Source organism: Nasonia vitripennis (genome assembly GCF_009193385.2).
Source record: "Nasonia vitripennis strain AsymCx chromosome 1 unlocalized genomic scaffold, Nvit_psr_1.1 chr1_random0013, whole genome shotgun sequence".
Taxonomy (NCBI): domain Eukaryota; kingdom Metazoa; phylum Arthropoda; class Insecta; order Hymenoptera; family Pteromalidae; genus Nasonia; species Nasonia vitripennis.
In genome coordinates, this window is record NW_022279601.1 from 190104 (window position 1) to 212585 (window position 22482).

At 34.7% G+C, this 22482-nt stretch overlaps 2 protein-coding genes and 1 long non-coding RNA gene across 3 annotated transcripts; all 3 read right to left on the reverse strand.

The window, feature by feature from the left end:
* Positions 1-212: 212 nt before the first annotated feature.
* On the reverse strand, positions 213-964 carry LOC116415906. Its single transcript, XR_004226453.1, has 4 exons — positions 738-964; positions 545-654; positions 305-474; positions 213-228 (listed from the first exon to the last, which is right to left on the reverse strand). It is a non-coding gene; the product is annotated as an uncharacterized LOC116415906 (long non-coding RNA).
* A 10985-nt stretch (positions 965-11949) lies between these two features.
* On the reverse strand, positions 11950-16647 carry LOC116415905. The gene is made up of 3 exons (XM_031921542.1): positions 14745-16647; positions 12173-14669; positions 11950-12075 (listed from the first exon to the last, which is right to left on the reverse strand). The coding sequence occupies exons 1-2, from the start codon at positions 16418-16420 to the stop codon at positions 12182-12184; spliced, it is 4164 nt and encodes a 1387-aa protein (XP_031777402.1). The 5' UTR covers positions 16421-16647; the 3' UTR covers positions 11950-12075; positions 12173-12181.
* A 722-nt stretch (positions 16648-17369) lies between these two features.
* On the reverse strand, positions 17370-21039 carry LOC116415930 (uncharacterized protein DKFZp434B061-like). The gene is made up of 5 exons (XM_031921603.1): positions 19131-21039; positions 18444-19049; positions 18282-18365; positions 18041-18203; positions 17370-17493 (listed from the first exon to the last, which is right to left on the reverse strand). The coding sequence occupies exons 1-5, from the start codon at positions 19516-19518 to the stop codon at positions 17370-17372; spliced, it is 1365 nt and encodes a 454-aa protein (XP_031777463.1). The 5' UTR covers positions 19519-21039.
* Between the last annotated feature and the right edge of the window lie 1443 nt (positions 21040-22482).

Genomic DNA, 22482 nt, shown 5'->3' on the forward strand with positions numbered 1-22482 from the left:
ATATATAATCTTATCAACTAGTTCTTTCAAAAATCTTTATTTTATAAAGTATACATATATTAATACAACATTTTTATACTAAAGTAAACTGCTACATTTCATGCAAAATAATGCAACATAATTTTAACTTTTTTTATAAAATAAAAAATATAAATACAAAATATTTTGCTATGTATTTTTTTGTAAATATCGTTGTTGATTCATTTTTTTTGGAGATACTCTTGCAATCTATAACATAAAAATTTTTAAATTAATAGTAACAAATGATTTAAAAATAAATATTAATTTATATTTTGAAAATCACCTTTTTCCTTCTGAAACTTCAGAAATATCATCTGTCACAATTGTTGTATTTACAATAGATAATTTAATTGTATTATTAAATTCATTGATTTTTCCCCCTTTAATAATCAATATAGAATTTAATTCTTTACTAAAATCAATCGCGGCTGACCTCCAAAATATAAGAGTTACCTGAAAAAAAAAAAATAAATTAGCTTGCTATTCACTAAATGAAATTTATTTGTAAAAAAATTTGACTAACTTTATTTTCTATTTCGTCAGACAAATCAACTTCTCGTTTGATAAATTTAACTCCTTTGTTATTAACAATTTCTTCCAATGACCCAATATTAGTGATTATTCCAATAACATCTACATAAATAGAATATAAATTTTTACTACTATTTTTGATAACAAATAATCGAGGTATTATGATATTTGATTGTTTAATTTACCAATTATATCATTTCTTTTACAATCAGATAGATTTATTAAATTTATAAAATTATATTTATTTAATGGTATGTCAACTGCATTATCTGTGCATTCAGTTATCGTTGAAGCTTCGTATAGGTTTAATTCAAAAAGATTATCATAATGATTATAAGTCTTATTTGATGCTTTCAATAAAACGTTGCTAAATAAATAAACTTTGTTCACCTATAAAATAATGATATATACAGTAATATGAAAGAAAAATAACAAGTACTGTATACAGAGTTAAAAACAATAAGTTATTTGACAATGTGAAAAATAATTTTTATGTAAATTACGTATTATTGCTCGTACTAAAAAAAACTTTATTAATAATTTTCGGCGTTTAGTGATAATGTAAAAATCAATATTTCATTATAGTATTTTAAGTTATTTATTAACAAAGAGAAGCCACAACCTCCGGATTACGGATCATATTCAAACTGTGGGAAATGATTCTTTGGTCAAAAAAATTGGACACGCGTTTTGGGGTATTGTCCAATGGGCCTTGTAAACTCAGATATAACATACACATGTTTTTGTTTATTTTATGCATGTAATGTATATCTATATATGCGGAAAATTATATATATATATATATATATATATATATATATATATATATATATATATATATATATATATATATATATATATATATATATATATATATATATATATATATATATATATATATATATATTTATCTGAATTGAGCACTTTGAGGAGAAATTTTTGGTGTATTGGGCACTTTGAGGAGAAATCCGGCAGTTTGAGAAGTTTTATAAAATATGTGATATTTAGTATCTAGGGTCACCGATGATGGAGTTTAGGTAGTCCACTCCGTAAATTTGGTGTCTAGGTGTTTAAGGTCACCGATGTCGAAGTCTAGGTGGTACCCTTCGGAATTTTTTTATGTCTATACATCATACGAGGACGGCGTCTAGGTGTACAGGAAAGCCGATGACCAGGTCTAGGTGGTGCGCTTCGTGCTTTTTTGTGTCTAGGTGTAGAAATAATTCAAGAGCGGTGTCTAGCTAGGTGTACAGGGTGACCGTTGACGAGGTCTGGGTAGTTCGCACCGTCGTTTTCGGTGTCTACATGTAGAAATCGTACGAGGAGGGGGTCTAGGTATATAGGGTGGCCGATGACGAGGTCGGATGTTTGATGTATATGAAAAGAAATCATACGAATACAGCGTCTAGGTGTACAAGGTGGCCGATTAAGAGATCTAGATGGTTCACATCATCATGATTTTTGGTATCTAGGTATAAAAATAAGTGGTTTAACTGTACAAATTGGTGACGGAATATGTATGATTAATTTTTTAGTTCTATTAAAAAGAAGTGAAATTCTTATACCTGGTGTATGTTTTCACTGTGTGATTAGATAAAATATAATGAAATAGTCATAAAATCTTTTTAAGTTATATGAACCCTTTAGTTTTACTTATAGCGTAAAACTATTACAGAGTCTGGAATTTATTATAAATGTATTTATATTAATAATACTAAATAAAAAACTAATAAATTTCTAATTGGTTATTTCCCTTTTTGACCATATTCCTATTGAAAATTTACATTTTACACTCATATCCATATTTTTACCTCATACATTGTCAATCATAGCCACCATACTAATATTTTGCGGCAGAACAATCATGGGTTTTATATTAGTGGTAAAAATATTACAATAACTTTTTTTAAATAAAGCTAGCAATGAAAAACCAAGACTAGAGCGCCATAGTGTTAAGTTTAATAAACCATTCTACCAAAAGAAAATATTAACCGGACTTTTAGTTTTTCTAAAAGATGCAAAATACCAGCAGGTGTTTACGCGATCAGAGCTAACCTTAAAATTATAATAATCCTAATTTACTGAATAAACTCTTATAATTTGATTTTTATAACAATATAATGGCCAGAGCGCCATATAGCATTAAAATTAATAATCATCCAATCATCATCTGACATTTTTCAGTAAGAGCTAGTGGTGCATTTGGAATTAGGTTTAATAGAAAAAGAGGAGGTAATTTAATTAGGTACGTCAACTAACAAGGAAGGAATTGTAAATGAAAATTGTACATATATTATAGGAACAACGATTTATTTTATATCTCTTTTACATATACATTTTGTTGTGTATTTTTGATTTCACATATGTTATGATTTTTAACATAAACTTTTTATAAATTATGTAATGACTTTTTACATAAACTTAGTTCACTTTATAAATTGTATTGAATACAATATCATTTTTTTTTTATCAAAACAAATAATATAAATATTTTTTTTTATCAAAACAAATAATATAAATATTTTTTTTTTATCAAAATAAATAATATAGGCAACCAAACTGTCTTGAAAGGTTTGCAAGAGGGAAAAAACTAGTAATCAAATCAATCATAAAAAATAACTAATCTAAACTCATATTTTTATATGATCACAAGAATAAAAGACTATAAAGATTTTCTTTTGGTTTCTTTTAAGTAACCTACTTGAACACAAGTACAATATCTTTGTCTTAGCAGCTGATATTGATTTTTTATAATCTACGTTTCTATATAAATTTTCTTTATATTTCTTTTAGGTTTCCATTAACCAAGTTATATTAATCACAGAAGGAGTATTTTCCAACTAAACTAAACTCATATTTTTATATGATCACTATAAAATATTATTTTAACAAAACTAGAAAATAATACTTTTATACGACGAAAATACTATCGTCTAGCTATTTTAATCTACTTCTCTATATAGATTTTCTTTTAATTGCTTGCTGAACCCAATCTTGTATATTCTTTATACTCAAATGAGACTTTGATGGAGATTGTGCCAAAAACTTTGCACATACTTTTAAGGATGGTACCATTTAGCAGTTATATATTTCTCAAATTTTCCATAAATGTAATTAGGAACATTGTTTTTTAAAGGTACATAAGCATCAGTCTTTGTCTTGTTTCTTTGAACGTGAAACCAAGACCTAATCTGTGGTTCTTTTCTGCCTGTGAAATCTGGGTTATTTCGCACAGTCTTCAGAAAAGCATTTATCTGAGACGCAGAGGGGACTTCATGCTCTAAATCAAGAGCATTTGGAAAATAAGCCATAACAGCATTTATAGCTGCTGTTTTCCATCTTAACTTCTTGTTTGTTTTAACTGTTGAAAAGAAAAAATATAGATATAAAAAAAGAATTTATAAGTTTTTTTGAAGTAACTAATAATACAAATTTCAATTTAAAAGTTCCATTTCTCAAAGTGATTTCTCGAAAATTTGTCATTAATTTGTGATTAAATGCCTGCATATCTTGGCGATCTAACCTACCCTAGTTGAAATAATTTTTTCATCAAAATCTACTCAACTTGAATTTTGGTCGCTTGGCATTGTTGAGGAGGTTCTAACAATAATAGAATGAACATAAGCATATGCGTGAAATTTCCTATAAAGGTTTTTCAATGCATCCAAAAACACTTATATCAACTTGCAGAAGCCAAGGTGAGATAGAAGTCGAGATATTATTGTTATTATTTTTTGCTAATCAACAGGGGCTCTTATGGAAATTTGCGATTTTTTTGCATTCACTTATGTATAAAGTATTAAACACTATGATTTTGTTTCAATTTTTTGTAAGCGATAATCAATTTATAATGAGAATATTATTCACCTTTTGAAAGATTTGTTCATAGACTCTGACTTAAAGTAAAAGTTCATAGAATTAGAAAAACATACATCTAACCTCAAAAATAAGTCAAATCAGCATCTGTACAAATATAATGGTATGTACAACCTCAAAGAATAGTCGTTATTTAATGTAATCTATTTGGCTTGTTCAGCTTCTTAACGCGTATAGTAGATAGGCTATAGGCATACCAAAACATAGGCATACTAAAACACCCCCTCTCCTCTCAGAGTGTTTTGGTACCCGATGGAAGAGGAGGGACCCCCTCTCTCTCTCTCTTCAAGATACTAAAACACCCCCTCTCCTCTCAGAGTGTTTTAGTACCCGATGAGAGAGTGGGATAATTTTTCCTCTCTCCATTATGTTTTGGAATGCCTATAACTTTCTCTACTTTTTTTTTCATTGTTTCTTTAATTTTTTTTTTACTTTACAGTTTATGCAGATAGAACAATTTCATAAGTTTGACGTTGTGCAATGCACAGGTCTTCTTATAGCTTGGATTATGATATGTGCATACTGTGACGCACTTAAAAGATGGTTTTGACGGATAGTCATATTGTTCAATGTTGTGAACTGGAAATTTGAATCGTTGAAGCCATTTCTGTTTTATTGTACCCATGACAAAAATTTTTGATGCATCATGCAAAGCGTCACGAAGCAAGTTTCCAATTTGAGAGTAGTCATGTCCATCGGTTTTCCAGTTCATGCCATGATGATTATGTTTAAGCCAGTTGTTTTCCCTTTGTATTTTGTCAGAGAGTTTTTTCCAGGGGAAGGGATTTTTAAATATTAGAACAATAGGCTCACTATTATCGTTGAGAGGAATGATTGCAATTTCCTTTAGAATATAATCTTCTCCGGTTTGCTTGAAACCAGTCATGTCTACTGCATACTCCATTTTTTTTTTGTGCAACCTAGACGAGTTTCTTGACATCCCCACTGATGGGATTGTACTGAACGATACGATCGTGTAAGATCATGCAGTAGGCTGAAGTATCTGCGGGAAAATCCTTTTTAGCCTCAAACTCTAGACGTACATCAACAGGAGCGTTCTTGAGAGATTCGTTTTGTCGTGAACAGTCAATAACTATTAGCGGTTCATTCTCGATGAACATAGATTTTGTCAGCATCGGCTGTGGATCTCTTCCATAGTATGATTTTTGAAAATTAGCATACATATCATAGAGAATCGCATACTGATTGTTATATATGTCGAGATTCATATTGTTGTATGGATAATATTGTGAATTTAAGAAAAGTTTCACATTACTTATCTCGCAATGATCAAATCTACTCGCATTTGCAGTTCTTACAGCTTTTCTCTTTGTTTGTAGTCCGAGAATTACAAAACGTGGTTTCTCCAGTTGATTTGATGTTTTCACTGTCCAGACGTGTTTATTCGTGCTTGGGAGAAGAGGATATTCAAATATCTCCCAAGAACGAAAACACATAGAGATGGGATTATCTTTACCAATGAAATTCAATAGCTGAATTTTTTGTTTATCAGATGCAATGACATATGGCATTAACCATTCTATCTTCGATATTTTTACTTCACAATCTTCATAAGCAGTTACACCAGATGTCGTAGTACCTTCCTGGATTATTGCGTTCAAGTCACTTCTCGATCTTGTAAGAATGAGCTCATGCTTCATGTTAACTATAATTTTTTTATAGTCTTCTGCAAAGCCCATGATCATACTCAGCGGAATCGCAACGTCAAAGTTTCCCTTTTCATCGACAAACGATTTGACGTTTTCTTCATTGCCAAGCCAGCCTGCATTTTCTAGCATATTATTCTGATTCGAATTAAATGAAGTCCATCCTTTCATAAGACTGCTCAAACCAACATTTTTACTTTTATCTATCTCCACAGCATTAATTTCATAACGAATTTCATCAAACAGATGACAAATGCCATTGTTCACGAATGTAGTTTTAGCTGGAGCTGATGAACCAGTTTTGACTTTCAATTTTCCACATACATGGATAGAACTACGTGATGGCAGGAGACATAGATCTTGATGTTGGATAGAAATACGAATTTCATCGCTGTTGTCAAAGCTTAATGATGAGTATGGCTGATGTGCGTGTACTTCGTAATGAGCAATAGACTCATCGAATACGACACCTGATTGAATGCTTAGAATTTCGTCCATTTTTCTGGAAGCAGCAAAAAATTATACACGTGAATTTTTTCCATGAACTTTTAGTCCTAGACTTTTCAGAAACTGAATGCTCTTGCGTGTTAACGGTTTGAGTTTCTTCGGTCGACTGATGACTGGTTGCCATGATGACTGACTTATATATGATCCAGAATTGTAAACGATGCCCATTATACAGATTTGATGTGGAGTCTAATAGTGATTTCCTCTCCTCGAAAATTCACCAAATTTCCATCCTGATCGACGATTCGAATTTGTAGATGATCTATGCACTTGACGCTGAGCGGTAGATATATGACATGAGACGGAACTTCTATGATTTTATATCCTGGAGGCACGCGGGGAAAGAACTCATGGATTGTGTGAACTCTTTTGTCATTGATGTAAGCACCTGCAGTGATGTTGCACTCTACTCGCAGTGCGTTGATTTTCAATATTTTCACAGGTAAATCAGAGCTGTGAAGATCTTTAACTTTGAGAATACGAGGAGTGAAGCCAAGGAGACGACCTATTGAATCGTGTGGTCTGAAATCTAAGGGATGACTGCAAGTAATTTCACTTCTGAGAGTATTGTTGTTAGCTTTCAAGGAAAAATTAATTCCTTTAGCTTTCAAAGCTGCTTGTAAAAATTGATCAAGAGCATCAATCTCGTAACTGCCAGTTGGAATAGTAATAAATTCACCATTCAAATGAACTTTATTGTTTGATGAGTCAACGTTTGGAATAGAGTTGAATGTTAAAAGTTCAACTAAGCCCAAAACAAAATTTTTATGCTCTGGTAGTTCGATTGAAGGGAAATATTGTGCTTCTAGAACAGAAGATTTTCCCGTTAGACTCAGAGTGAAACTATCTTCCATGACTGATCGGATGATAATGAATTCATTCGGCTGCGAGCACCTCTTTTTATAGTCTTCCAGCTAAGAAGTAGAGACAAAGATGGCCACATATGAATGAGTCAAAATTTTGATATCTTTTGTAATTTTATTTCACTTCTTTCACGTTAAAATACATCATGAGATCCTTGGGAGGTTTGAGATCACCAAAACTATTAAAATAAAGCACTTCAGAACCTTGCTTGCGATAACAAACCCAGTGAGTACCTCTATTTTGATAGTCGTCCAAGTTAACCACTGCAGATTCATTATACCATGGACCATTGGGAGGCAAATTATTTCTCATGAAAACACCTCGGAAATCTGAGATTTTCATCATATGAGCATATTTTTTTAGATCGTAGTCAGTCAGTGGACGATTCGGCAAAGTTAAATCGAAGTTTTTTTTTTTCTATTCACTTGATTGCTGCCACAACCAATATGAGGTGTCATAAATAATCCCATCCCAGTTTTATAGGGCTTAAGATGGAGTCCTTTGCCTAAAGCAATAGCTTCCATGGTCTTATTATGCCTCTTACTTTCTTCATGATTTTTCTGCGCGGCTTTAGCATCATTAACAGCTTTAGCTATTCCAGCAGCACCTCCTGCTAGAGCACCGGTGGCACTTAGTCCTGCGAAAAATGGAATGAGAAAAGGAAGAACTCCACCAATTTTTGCTGGAAGCGGCAGAACACGTGGAATGATAACTTTTTTCTTAACAGCTTGACGTGCACCCTTCAACGCTGATTGAATAACCTTGCGAGAATGTTTACTTGCTGTCATTGATTTTTTAGCTATAGTCACTAACTTATTAAATTTCAGTCCCATTCCAGTTTTTCCTTTTAATTTCATAGCACTGTTAACAGCAAAAGCAAACGCTTTTTCACCAAGACTCGCATCCTTGGCTCTGACACGCTGCATAGCTTCCTCAGCAAGCTTCTTGTCAGCAGCTTTACGATCTCCGTTTTTATCGGAGTAAGCTATGTCATGTTTTTTACATGCCTGATCAAGCGGATTAATACCAGGATCTCCTCTTTTCATTCGCTTTTTTAATTTGGTTCCGGGACCGCAGTATTGATATCCAGGAAGATGCATTTCAACAGGTAAGTTATTGATAACTTTATCAAGCAATCCATAGCCTTTCGGCTGTTTCTGAGATTTGTGTATGATCATCTCTCTTCGAGTGTTGATTCACAACTGACGTTTATGGTATAAAACGAGCGTTTATATTTCAAGAGCTCAATGTTGAATGTGACTTTGTTGCGTGAACATGGATTTTACCGAGCAAAACGTCAAACTCCCTGTCACGAATTTTGATTTTGGAAAAGAGAAGAGAAAGAAGCGTCATGGGGAATTACTACCAGATAGTATACGAGCAGTATTCTGTGGTCCATCAAACTGTGGAAAAACAAATAGTTTATTGGCTTTAATTACACACCCCAATGGTCTTAGATTTGAGAATTTATATGTATACTCTAAATCCTTGAATCAGCCAAAGTATCAATTTCTCAAAAATGTCTTGGATTCGATTGAAGGAGTATCATATCTTCCGTTTAGTGAGCATGAATCTGTAGTATCTCCAGATGAAGCCCTACCAAATTCAATTATGATTTTTGATGATGTGGCATGTGAGAAGCAGGATCACGTCAGAGCATTCTTCTGTATGGGAAGACATAAGAGTGTAGATAGTTTCTATCTATGTCAATCTTATGCTCATATAGGAAAACATCTCATTAGGGATAATGTCAATTTGTTAGTAATTTATCGACAAGATGATGTAAATCTTAAACATATCTATGAAGATCATGTGAATACTGATTTAACTGGCGATGTCTACAACTAAAAGTTGTAGACATCGCCACGTCAGCATGTCAGACTTCAAGAAAGAGAAGAATGTTCTTAATGAGCTCTTGCGAGCTCGTGAGGCTATTAAAAAAAATACACTTTATTAAAACAGGAGAAAGATGATTTTGAAAAAGTCATCGGCGATACTCTAAAACTAGTCGTCACACCACTTGAAAAACTTGTTGAGATGAAAAGTGAAAGTCCACTGCAGCAACAATCCAATCACATTTTTGTTAAAAACAGCAGTAAGAAAATGAAAAAACGAACAAGAATCGATCGATCAAGTTTGCTCAACGATCAAAATAATAATAATAATAAATCAAGTTTATTGGATTATACTGTTTATGATTATGATGATGATGATGATGATGATGATGCTTTTAACACAATAACCAATTCTACATTTAAATCTACGAGTGGAAAAAATGAATCAGCTGAAGATTTTTTATCATTGTTAGATAAAAGCCGTAGAACAATTGACAATATATACGGAGTGCGAAAGGTTGATGGAGTGTATATGATTGGTGATTCAGAAATAGAGTTTGATGATAAATATGTCAAAGTCAGAAATGAAAGTTATCCTAAAACGAATGGACTAATGGAATTGCTATTTAAAAAATATCCGGATGATCTTCTTCTGAGTTCAGCAGATCGTGAAAATTATCGCAAGATTCTGGAAGCATCAAATGCTCATCGGAAAAAATTCAGCAAAGATGAATCTATAAGAATGTCGAGAAGTAATAAATATAAGAATATTTTAGCTCCAATGTTCCGCAGCACTCCACGTAAAAAGAACAACAGCAGCGGAGGAGGACTTGTACCTAAATATAAAATAGCTAAGAAAAATTCTTCCATAGATCTTGTCTACTGGGACGATCCAAATGAGCTTGTCGAACGACTTCGATTATTGATTGCCGAACGATCTGCTGGAAATAACAATCACACCAACGAAATTCATTCAATTATTGAAGAATTGCGTGAAGCTGGGCATATATATTGATACGCATCTTTCTTCTTTGCATCAGTACTACCATGAGTCTCGATGTGTTCGGAAGAAAACTTGGGAGCTCGCAGCAAGTGAGTCGCGGGCCTCCAGGAAATGGTTTTAATTTTACATCAGACGGCGATTTTGACTTAGAGGAGAAGCGACTCTGTAATCTCGGAGAGCCACGCAATCCAAAAGATGCAATCACTTTGCATTCACTGCAAGTTATCCTGCAGACGGAAGTAAATTATATATCTTCTAAAATTACTGGAATTGGTGAACTTATAGACCAATATAGGGAACAAGTTGAAAGCCTTAAATCTGATGTGGACAAAAAATTAAAATATCTTAATGATATTTCTCAACGTAATTTCGCAAGCGTTGAATATATTATTGGTCAATTGAATAATTTTATAATCAAAGAAGATGGAAAAGCAAAAAGTAGCTGAAGAGCTGCATAAAGCTGCACGCCGCAGGTACAAGCGAAGAAAATATGATATACGCGGAATAGATGAGACTTGGCAAGGTGATCTTGTGGAAATGATTCCTTACGCTAGCGAGAACAAAGATTTCCGCTACTTACTCACTGTCATAGACATATTTTCAAAGTACGCGTGGGCCGTGCCAGTCAAGTCGAAGAGTGGCCAGGATGTTACTGCAGCTATGAAGTCAATACTGATAGAAGGACGAGTACCGAAGAATCTACAAACTGACCAAGGAAAAGAATTTTACAATTCAATTTTTCAAAAACTTATGAAGAAGCACAATATACACTTATACTCTTCACATAGTAATCTCCATGCAAGTATATGCGAACGATTCAATAGAACGTTAAAAAATGCAATGTGGACAGAATTCAGCAAACAAGGAAGCTATAAATGGTTGGATATTCTACCTAACTTGCTCAAAGCATACAATTCGAGAAAACATCGGACAACAGGAATCGAGCCTGAAAATGTTACACAGGCAAATGAGAGAGAGGTCAAGAGACGTTTTCCTACTGAAAAGTCGTCAGTGAAAGAACCGAAATTCAAAGTAGGAGATAAAGTACGAATAAGTAGGTTAAAAAATGTTTTTGAAAAAGGTTACACACCAAATTGGTCTACGGAAATTTTCACAATAACGCGAGTTGTTAAAACAGATCCAGTAACTTACCACCTCAAAGATTATTATGATAAACCCGTCTGTGGTGGCTTTTATGAAACGGAAATTCATAAAACTATGTATCCGGAAATTTATTTAGTAGAAAAAGTTTTAAAGAAAAGTGGTAAACGCGTATATGTTAAATGGTTAGGATTCAGTAGCGATCACAATAGTTGGATAGATAAAAATGAGATTGTATAAAATATTCAAGGTTCTAAAAAATAAGAAAGCAATTGTTATTATATTTAATAATGTATTTTTATTCATGTGAATTGTAGTTTTAACAAATAAATAGTATTTAATAATTATCAGTCTTTGTATTTCATTATTTTAGCATGTGGTGAACTTAAAAGAAGTTCCACCCTGATATGTTATAAATAAACTAAGTTTATTTGCTGTGTTTGAAAGATTATTGAAAAGTTCTTGATCTTTCAAGATTGCTGATGAGATCTTTTCTGGCAGAAATATTTGAAAGCTGTCATCAATCTCGGCCACGATCTTCGTGCCGAATCTAGTCTTCACCTCCTTGAGTGCAGTCACCATGTACTCATGATCTTTTTCTAAGTCCGTGACTTTCTTCTTAGGCAAGAACTCGCGCTCAGCAATTTTGTTAAGTGCAGATAGATCCATTCTGAAACGTGAAAAAAATAAGAATTTGTGTGTTAGAGAAAAGATTTTCTTTGAGAACAAAAAAAAAAAAAAATAGTGAGAATCAGCTATGAACTTACTTGAAAATGTTAAGTGAGTCTTGGTTTCTTCTCCAAAGGTAGGTAATTTTCAAGCTCGACTGCTCGAATGTGCTCTTGACCGTGGTGCGTCGGTTCATATAGCCCATTCCCCACCACGATGTCTGCCCCTTCCATAGCCTCTTGTAGAATATCTCTTCTATTGGAAGATGCCCCCTCCATCGATGGATTCCATTCGTGCATTAGCTCCTCACAAACATCGTATTCTATAAAGATTTGTTCGCCTGTATCGCCATAAAGTGTCATCCCCACTCGTGCTGCACTGTTTTCATTAGACAATTCGCTCCCCCTCTCCATTGCTCTCTCGCTTTCTTCTTTAGTATTGGTCGCTTCATACCCCTTCTCCAATTCCATCTCCCCCACTCTTTCTCCTCTTGTATCAGCCATTTTTTCATCCTCCTCCATTTGACTTACAGCCAGTGCCATCTGCTCCTCAATAATTCGGTAATGACCCCAAGGCAAAGTGTCTGTGCTATGAGGTAATAAGTATCTTTTATCATCATGCGGACTTAGTGCTATTTTGTTCTGTTTTTCAGTATGCACTATGTGTAATTTAGAGCGAATGTTGCACTGCTCACGTTTAACAATAATTTGTTCTTCAAGACATTTTCGATAATCTTCGAACGTGATTGTTTTCTTCACAACACTTGACTTTATGCCTTTGGCTTTTTTAACAGTCTCAGATCCATCTATCAAAATACTATACATTTTGCTACGTAAACCAATAAATTCTGTCATAATCTTGCCATTGCATTCATCTTTCATTAATCCAGGCACTTTTTTATTGACACGTGGAATTCCAAATTGATTGTTCTCTTTGTAATCAGAAGTATCAAATTTGTGCAAGTCTTCTTTCATTATTTTATACATATCTACGTCATCAACTTCATATATTAGACTATCTGTGTCAGTGTAAAGGAGTTTACATTTTTCCCCAAGTCGCCGCTTCATATACGAATAATGAAAATCGTATAACAATGTTTTAGACATATCGAGAATGCTGAGACCAACGTATATTGGTTTTTTAATTGTAATACTTGTTCTCTTTAGCTGTATAGCAACCAAATTTTCATCAAAGATAGCACAACTATGAAAATTTGGTTGAGCTATACGTGCTTCTGCTCCATATCGACCAGTAAATTTATTCACTAATCGCACATCAACGCGAGATCGTTCTCGCTCGATGCACTTACCATATACTGCATTAATTAATAACTTGTAGAAAAGCTTCTCAAACTCATTCTTGGCCTGCTTTCTCTTCTCTGTATTAAATTCAACATATGGTTTGAGCCAAGGCTTCTGCTCAAAACTCAGAATCCTATGCACTTTTTTAAGTCGAAGTCCATTATCTAGTACCTGTTTTAACGCAAGATAATGAATGACATACCTTTTCTTATCGTTCAAAGTAGTCAGCAGTTTCTTCTGCTTTGAGCCAGGGGGTGTACGATGCTCTGCACAAAAAGGCAAATCTTGATGATCATCATGTATTTCTTCAGGATACTCTAAATCTACTTCAGCAAAGTAGCCTGTATCAGAGTCTGGTGGTGCATTGAAAAAATTTGAATTTGTTTCATATTCAATCCATTTGAATTTTCCCACTGGTAAATACTGCACCATGGCCCATCCATAAAGATTATTAATATCAAAATATAAGAGCGTCTTCGTTTTCTGATTCTTATCATATGATGATCCCATGTAGGGATTGTTTGCCTTAGCATACCGATTGCAACATTGACTTATTCCTCCTCGAATGCCTGCTTCAATAAACATCAGCATATCTATATCTGTGAGAAGCTCCAATTCCACTTTTGTCATTTTTAGAGCTGCTGAAAATGTGAGACCTGGAGTCGTGTAAAAGTGTGTAGGACATAAACTATACGCTTTCAGTGATGTCTCTCGAAAACTTTCAAAGACGTCAGCTAATAATAAAACATCTGTTTTCAAGTACAAATCAGAATATTCACCCAAAGTTCTTATAGTAAACATATTCCACACTGTAACAGCATGATGATAGTCTTCATCAATAATGTGAGAATCTGTTAGTTTATTGTAAAACTCATTCTTTTCTGGCAGTTTTGTAGTCATCAACTTGTCCAATCCATCTACGAAATCATATGGAAATACACCTTTTCGTCTCAGAAGATTGATTTGCTCATCTGTAAATCCATCAGTTTTGAACTCATTTACTGCTATCGGCACTGTTTCCAAATATGATGCAAGCTTTTCCAACGATGATGGTAAAAAACGCCATGAATCAATAAATCTAAAACTGATGTCACAGTCATCTATAAACTTCGTAAATGAAATATATTTTTCTTTGTTGTGAGGTATCAGAGATACTCGTCCAGTCATTATTGTAGAAGTAGCAATCTCTTTCAAAATGAAGTGTGTGTCATAATTGAGGTTATGAAAGATAACCGGCACAAACCTCGAATCCTTGTAATTTAAATTGCATGAATTGTGAGCTGCCCCTCTGAAACTAAATAGAAAAAAATGTCTTACATGTTGTACAGCATTAAAGTCAAATATTTGTATACATTAAAAACTAACGTACCGTCCTGTTAGATGACAATGGTCTCGTACTGCGAGTTCATCATTTTTAATAGGCTTTCGACATATATGACAAACAGTTGACCCCCGAAAAGATAATTCTTCTAGATCTGTAAGTCTCATTGGTTTTGGATTTTTGTAGAGTAGATCAATCTTTTCACTAATTCCTTTCAATTCTCGAACAAACCATTTTGCCGGTGTCTCTTCATCTTCATTTTTTTGTCTGTATGATTTATAAACAGATAAACTGTCATCAAAGCTGCACTTTATATAATAGCCTATGCTATATGCTTCATGAAGCTGAAAAGCATTTTCATTTTCAGTAGGCTTTAACAAACATTCGAAATCTGCATAAATAACAAAAGGAACTTTTTCACTTTTATTATAATCTTCAAATTTAAGAATGTTATTCTTAAAGTCGGGCAAATTAATTCGACATTTATTTATATTTTTGCAATAATTTTCGTGCATTTGCAGCCTTTCTTTACAGTAAAAAATTTGTAAACACCTTTCGCAGTGGTATGATTTTACATGAGATTTGCTTAATTGAGAGCTTAAAATTCGAGACAGATACTTAATCCAAACGTAGTGGTATTTAGGCAGGCTTCCGCCAACATCATGATTATTTTCTTCATTTTCATCTATGTAAAAATCTTGAATGAGGAGTAGATTTACATGTTTTTCTTTCTTTTCTTTTGTAATATGGCATGGCGATACTTCAAACTTTACATTATACTTTTTTAACATGTATACATTTACTGAAATATCATTTAATTTTTCAAATTTTGGTACATCTTTAAGTTTGACTGGAAATTCTATATCACCAAAGTTCAGCTCGTTCTCATACATACGATATTGATTAACTCTATTGGGATTAGTTTCACTAGGATGCAATGCTGAAAGTATAGCATACTTGAAACACTGATTATCATTATTACGAATATTAACACATGCCTTTTTCTTTTCTATAAACTTTGGAAGTGGAATGAAGGAACTCCCCTTGATTGGAGAATATTTTTTCATATTGATACACAAACTGATAATACTCGTCAGGGTCCAGCCAGAATCTTTCTCCTGAAATTCTTCAAGCTGGGTGAGAATAGGTTCTTTGATATGATCCTTAAACCATTCTTCCAAATTCGTTGACATGAATGCTGTAACACTTTCACTTGTAAAATATTTAATGTCAGTCGTTTCCTCTCCATTTTTCTGCATAGAAAATTCTGCGATAAAGTCAGAATTTATTTTTACAGCGTTATATTCCTTCAAGCAATCTTCTACTTTAACCTTGAAAAGCTTTTGCGCATCGTTAAAAAAACTTAGAATGTCCACATGCTTTATATTTACAACTACACCTGTTCTAATTCGATTTTGAAAAGCTGATTCTACATCACGCCACTCAACTCTAGCTTCAGTTTCTTCCGATTGTAGACTTCCTCCTTGCTGAAGATGTTGTTCGAGTTGAACTTGCACACATGAAAGATGTGTCATACAAGTTTGATATTTCTGCTTTTCTCCTCTTGAAAGATTAGATTTATTGATTTTTTCGTTCAATTCCTTTATTGTAGAATTGCACATGTCTAGCCAATAATGAATATCATTATTGCTCATTCCGTGTATATTTCGTGAAGTATCACGCACTACTTCGACAAGACGTTCGAAAAGTTGAATTGAAGCCATATTTACTTTTTCCAACTTAAAGTAACACTCACAGACTCGTAAACGAAAAAAGGACTAGTTTTGTGTACCGTGGTAGTAGTAGTAGTAGTAGTAGTAGACGAAGACTGCTGCTCAAAGTAAAGTTTCCCTTTATATAGGGAAGACCATGAAAGAAGAGGTGGATTTTTTTATGTCTGGTCCAATGAGAAGCGTCATCTTCTGAATAGAAAAGCTGAGGAGCAAGATATGTTGAGGGGGGGGGGGTGAATTTTCTTGGGGAGGGGTGGTTTTTCTTGGGAAGGGGTGAATTTTCTACTTTTAGACCAATGAGAAATCGTCTTTCAGACCCATCCAATCAGGGCCTGTGCTTCTTTTAAGCAACCAATTGTAAAAAATCATAAGGCGGAGTTTCTTCTTATATAAACCAGGGTGAGGAAAGTCATCTGTTCATTTTCAATCCACACTTCTTACTGAAATTCTAACTCTACAAAGCTCCAAGATGACTACAATGTGTGAATACAAAAAGATGTTCGAAAATACCATACTGAAATATCCAGAAGAAAATGTTTATATTGTTGACATTCAAGGATTTCAAAGAATTGCTGTGGATACTTTTATTTTCAAGGAAATTAGTTTCCTCAACGTAAAAAAAACAGCTTTACCAACTGCTTACCTCTTCAAGTCTCCTATGCCGTGGGAAGAACTTACCGAGGAAGAAAAATGTATGATTCATTGGCTAGAAAAAAGTTACCATGGAATCGAATGGAATTCTGGTGACATTCCATACCATCGACTTCAACAAGTCTTACAAATCTTTACGCGAGGTGTTACAAAAAATATTCGTTAAAGGAGAACAGAAAGCACTGTGGTTAAAAAATTATTTGCCGAATACGTAAGTATTTATACTTTCCTTCAGTTTTTTTCCATGCTCTTGATACTTCAGTTTATCCACATTTTTTTTTTTTTCAGTCTAATATCCCATGTCGAAGATCTCGGATGCCCTCCACTGGAGAACATAAAAAGTAATAAAAATTACTTTTGCTTGCACCATCAACTTTCTATTAGAAGAAAACCAGCATGTGCCGTCCATAATGCTCTTTCAATAAGAGCATGGTTATTAAATTATTTGTCTGGAAAATTTAGTCAAGACGAAGTTGATTAAAATGTATTATGAAAAAAAAATGATTAAATAAAATAATTTAAAAAAAAAATTATAATTCTTACGATTCTTTTTTATCTTTTAAAACAAAAAAAAATGTTGAAAAGGGATTGAAATTTATTTATTTATTTACACTAAAAGGAAGACAAAGAGCAGAGTATATCAATTTAAAAATCATATCTAAATTTTCTGAAATATTTTACAATTTTTAAATTTTCTAAATAAATTTGGGAAAACTCAAAGTTTTAATAAACGATGAGGTGTCCACAATTCTTTAAATTTATTTTTTTTTATAATTTTTGTAAATTTTGTTTACATTGATGTGATCTATTATTATCTCATCATCTATAATCCGCGGTAAATTGCGTTGTTGTTGCTGCTGAGGTTGCTGTTGTTGCTGTGACGGCTGTTGCTGCTGCTGTTGCTGCTGCTGCTGTTGCTGTGGCTGCTGTTGTTGCTGCTGTGGCTGCTGCTGTCGCTGCTGCTGTTGTTGCTGCTGCTGTTGCTGGTGTTGCTGTGGCTGCTGCTGTTGCTGGTGTTGCTGCTGCTGTTGTTGCTGCTGCTGTTGCTGGTGTTGCTGCTGCTGTTTACTATCAGTCCTTTTTAATTGCAAAATACCACGTCTCGGTACTGGTCTCGTAACCTCTGAAAAATTAAAGCAAACAAAAAATAAATTTATTGTATACAAAATAAAACTAATTTATAGTTAAAGCATTTTTTTACCTGAAGTCATTGTAGATGTTCCTGGTTTTGGTGACGTCTCTCTCTTTCCTACCTTTTTCTTCTTCTGCTCGTTGCCTTTTTGATCTTTAACAATAAAAAAACAGATTAGCATTTTTTTAAATAAAGTTATATAATTTTAAGAATAAATTTAATATTTTTTACCATTTACTTTTCTCTTCATATTCGAGGACGCGATCTTAGGAATCGGCTTGAGATCGCGTATACTTTTAACAGATGTACATGTTCCGCTAGAGCTGGAGCTCGAACTAGAGCTCAAACTAGAGCTCGAACTCGAGCTAGAACTTGAGCTCGACCGAGACCGTCTTCTTCGGGTCACCGAAGATTGTCGAGGCTGCTCAGCCGTCAAAGATCGCCGAGGCTGCTCAGCCATTGGGGATCGCTGCGCCGGATTAGCCGCCGAGGATCGTCGAGGATGCTCAGCCGTCGAAGATCTCTGAGGCTGCTCAGCCATTGGGGATCGCCGTGGCGGGTCAGCCGTCGGAGATCGCTGCGCCGGGTCAGCCGCCGAGGATCGTCGAGGATGCTCAGCCGTCGAAGATCTCTGAGGCTGCTCAGCCATTGGGGATCGCCGTGGCTGGTCAGCCACCGGAGATCGTTGTGGCAGGTCAGCCACCGGGGATCGTCGTGGCAGGTTAGCCACCGGGGATCGTCGTGGCAGGTTAGCCGCCGGAGATCGTCGTGGCAGGTCAGCCGTCGGAGATCGTCGCGGTGCTAATTGCTGCAAAGCAGCATTTGGTGGTTGTGGCACTGCAACATTAAAAAAATTGTAATAAATTAATTTAAAGAAAAAAACTTTTGAATAGTACAATAAAAAAAAAATTCACTTACGTGTTTCGACCACGTCCATTGCCCAGGAGACGTAGTCGAGCATTGTTAGGAGAGTTGGTGCGTTGGCGACCAGCCAACGTATACGCTCCTGGGCGACCTGCAGACTCCGTCGGCTTCGAGAAGGCTGCATTGATGAATTTAGCTTCTTCGGTGACATTTTCTTGTCAGCTTGCAAGAAAAAACCTGACTTCGGTGTATCTTGAGGGGTTATACTCGAAGGCGGGAGAACACTTTTCACTATTTTGCCGAATGAACTTGGAAACGAGGAGTGAATTGACTGACGAAGCATGCACCGGGTCCTTAAATACGGTGGACAGCGAAGCTTCCCTTTCCACTTCAATTGCCAAAAGTCCTTCGAATTGCCGAAAAATTTCCACTTTCTTCTCATAGAACCTCCCTTAGACACTTCCCACCGGAATTTTCAAAATCTCCTCCCTCTCAACAAAATTTGACCATCCCTCAATCACTCGAGTGCACACCTACGCTTTCTTGGAGGGAGAGAGAGAGATTGAGCGTAAGATTATCTCTTCAAGAATCGTCAGTTTCAAGTGTGTGCGAAAATTATCTCTAACGTGGAAAACAACTTTGAGGGTTCATCACTTCACCAACCTGCACACACCCACGTTTTCAAGAGAAACATATCGCTCATTCCAAAAATTGGCAACGGTCTGAGGATGCCTTACACAGCAATAAGGATTAATTTCTTATTCGACCTGCACACGCCTGCATTTTTCTCAAAAGCAATAAGAAGCTTTCGCATGAGAGGTGTAACTGATCACTATACAATGCTTCATTGTCTACCACCTGAGCGGGGTCCTTAGCGTGCGCATCAACCTCCACACGCCCACATTTTTTCTCCAAAGCAATACGCAGCATTCGTATGAAAGGTGTAACGCTTATTCTAAATCTAAAGGGCATCGATCAGTATACCATGCTGCATTGTCAACCACCTGAGCAAAGGATGTCGGTGTGCGCACCCGGTACACACCCACATTTTCCTCAAAAGCTAATCCCGAAATTGGCATCGGTTCGAGGATGCCTTACACGCGTCAATAAGGATTGATTTCTAATCCGTGAAACAGGTGTGTAAGAAAGCAATCACCTCAAAGGATTATCTTTTTCTACGGTACACGCCCACATTTTCCTCAAAAGCTAATCCCGAAATCGGCATCGGTTCGAGGATGCCTTACACGCGTCAGTAAGGATTGATTTCTAATCCGTGAAACAGGTGTGTAAGAAAGCAAACACCTCAAAGGATTATCTTTTTCTACGGTACACGCCCACATTTTCCTCAAAAGCTAATCCCGAAATTGGCATCGGTTCGAGGATGCCTTACACGCGTCAATAAGGATTGATTTCTAATCCGTGAAACAGAAAATTAGAGAACGCTATAGGCATTCCAAAAACATATTTGAGAGAGGGAGTACACTTTTTCATCGGTTAGCAAATCACTTAGAGTGGAAGTGTTTTCGTGTGCGGGAGAGAGGGAGATCCATCCCACTCTTGAGAGGAAAGGGAGTTTTCTGGTATGGGGAAAGAGGGAGAACCATTCCCACTCGTTCATCGGGTACCAAAACACTTTGAAAGGAGAGGGAGTGTTTTAGTATGCGGAAAAGAGGGAGAACCATTCCCACTCTTCCATCGGGTACCAAAACACTTTGGGAGGAGAGGGGGTGTTTTAGTATGCCTATGTTTTGGTATGCCTATAGCCTATCTACTCACCTTCAATTGTTCAAAAAAAAAAAAATTATTACTTACTAAGATATTTAAAAGCTAGCAACTTGCTTCCTTGCTTTCTTTCTTTCTTGCTTCCTTGCTTGCCTTGTATAATTACTAATAAAAATATAACCAAATTTAATTAATAATCGATTTAAAAATTTGACAGTTTCAGAATACAATTTCTCCTACAAATTTTTCTGTGGCAGAGTTAGCAGAAAAATTCTTAAATGATTTTGAATATGTTGATTTAGAAAAAACATCAATTCCAGGGTTATATGTTAATTTAAAAAAACATAAAAAAGTAAATTCCAACGTTCTTAGCTTATTAAACCAAAGTGAGGTAATAAATTCAACATACATATTAAATTTATGCAATAATTTATTACAATAATTACATAATATACTTTATGTAAATTAATATTATTACAGATATTACGAGGGGAAATCGAAATTGACAGTTCAGATAAAAAATCTATTATTCAAGCATATGAAGAGGCTATTTCTAACATAGTTTCTAAGAAACGTCGTTTAATTTATACTATGAATATTTCAAGAGTAGAAGATTTAAATTCGTACTTAGATGATTTGCCGCATAACATAAGTGTTGAATTAAATAAAGATTTTGGACATTGCTCAGGAATTAATGTTCCTTCTTATTACGTAGCTGGACATCAGTTATTTACTGATATGCATTGCGAAGATTCAACTCTGGATAGCGTAAACATTATTCATGGTGGATTGCCAAATTCATTAAAAGCATGGCTGATTATTGATGTAAATCATAATAGCAAGTTTCTCCGCATTGTATCAAATGATATTCGAAATTTGAAAAAGCAAGGAAAAAGTTACACCAATTCGTGGCTTGATGGTTGCTCAATGCCTGTTAATCACAAAAATCTTGTAATAGCACCATCATATTTAAAAAAACACGAAATTAATTTTGACATAGTATTACAGCGTCAAGGTGATCTTGTCTACGTTGGATGCTTCGTGTATCATCAATTTATAAATTTTGGATGCAATTTAGCTGAAGCAGTTAACGTCGGAAGTTCCTTTTGGAATTTGACCAGTAATTTATGCTGTCCTTGCATATGCCCTGGTAATGCTATTACTAAATTGGCGCGCAATGTACAGTCAGAAAATTTCATATGTGAAAAAAAAGTTAAAAAATATTTTTGCGATATTAATAATTGTAGTGCCTTTTTTGAGAATGCCAAATCATATAAGTTTCATAAACTTAGTCACAATGAAACTGTGTTTCAATGTCAAAAGTGTGTCAAAAAGTTTTCTACAAAAGAGTCTTTGAGAAAACACAACAAAGGAGCTCATGAACATAATGCGCCATTGTGCTCAAATTGTAAAGTGCCACAAACAGCACAAAATTTGGCAAGGCATATTAAGAGATGCTATCTCAGAATTTGTAAAAAATGCAACAAAATCTGTAAACCAAAAGGATTTGGTCCTCATGTTGCAAAATGTCAGGAAATGTAGTCTTGAATTTATTTAGTTATAGTAAAATCTTATGAAAATGGTCGATACGTAGTACAGCTGAGTAATAGAGTTACAAATTTTAAACATCCGTAAGCGGACCTCCGTCTTGCAATAGTGGACCTCCGTCTTGCGAAAGCGGACC

Coding starts and splice junctions, on each gene's coding strand:
- LOC116415905 (XM_031921542.1), bottom strand. CDS start 16,420: ATGGCTTCAATTCAACTTTTCGAACGTCTTGTCGAAGTAGTGCGTGAT. Junction 14,670..14,744: donor CATTGTCATCTAACAGGACG/GTACGTTAGTTT, acceptor TTTTCTATTTAG/TTTCAGAGGGGCAGCTCACA.
- LOC116415930 (XM_031921603.1), bottom strand. CDS start 19,518: ATGAGAAGAAAGTGGAAATTTTTCGGCAATTCGAAGGACTTTTGGCAA. Junction 18,366..18,443: donor TATGAAGAGAAAAGTAAATG/GTAAAAAATATT, acceptor TTATTGTTAAAG/ATCAAAAAGGCAACGAGCAG. Junction 18,204..18,281: donor AACATCTACAATGACTTCAG/GTAAAAAAATGC, acceptor TTAATTTTTCAG/AGGTTACGAGACCAGTACCG.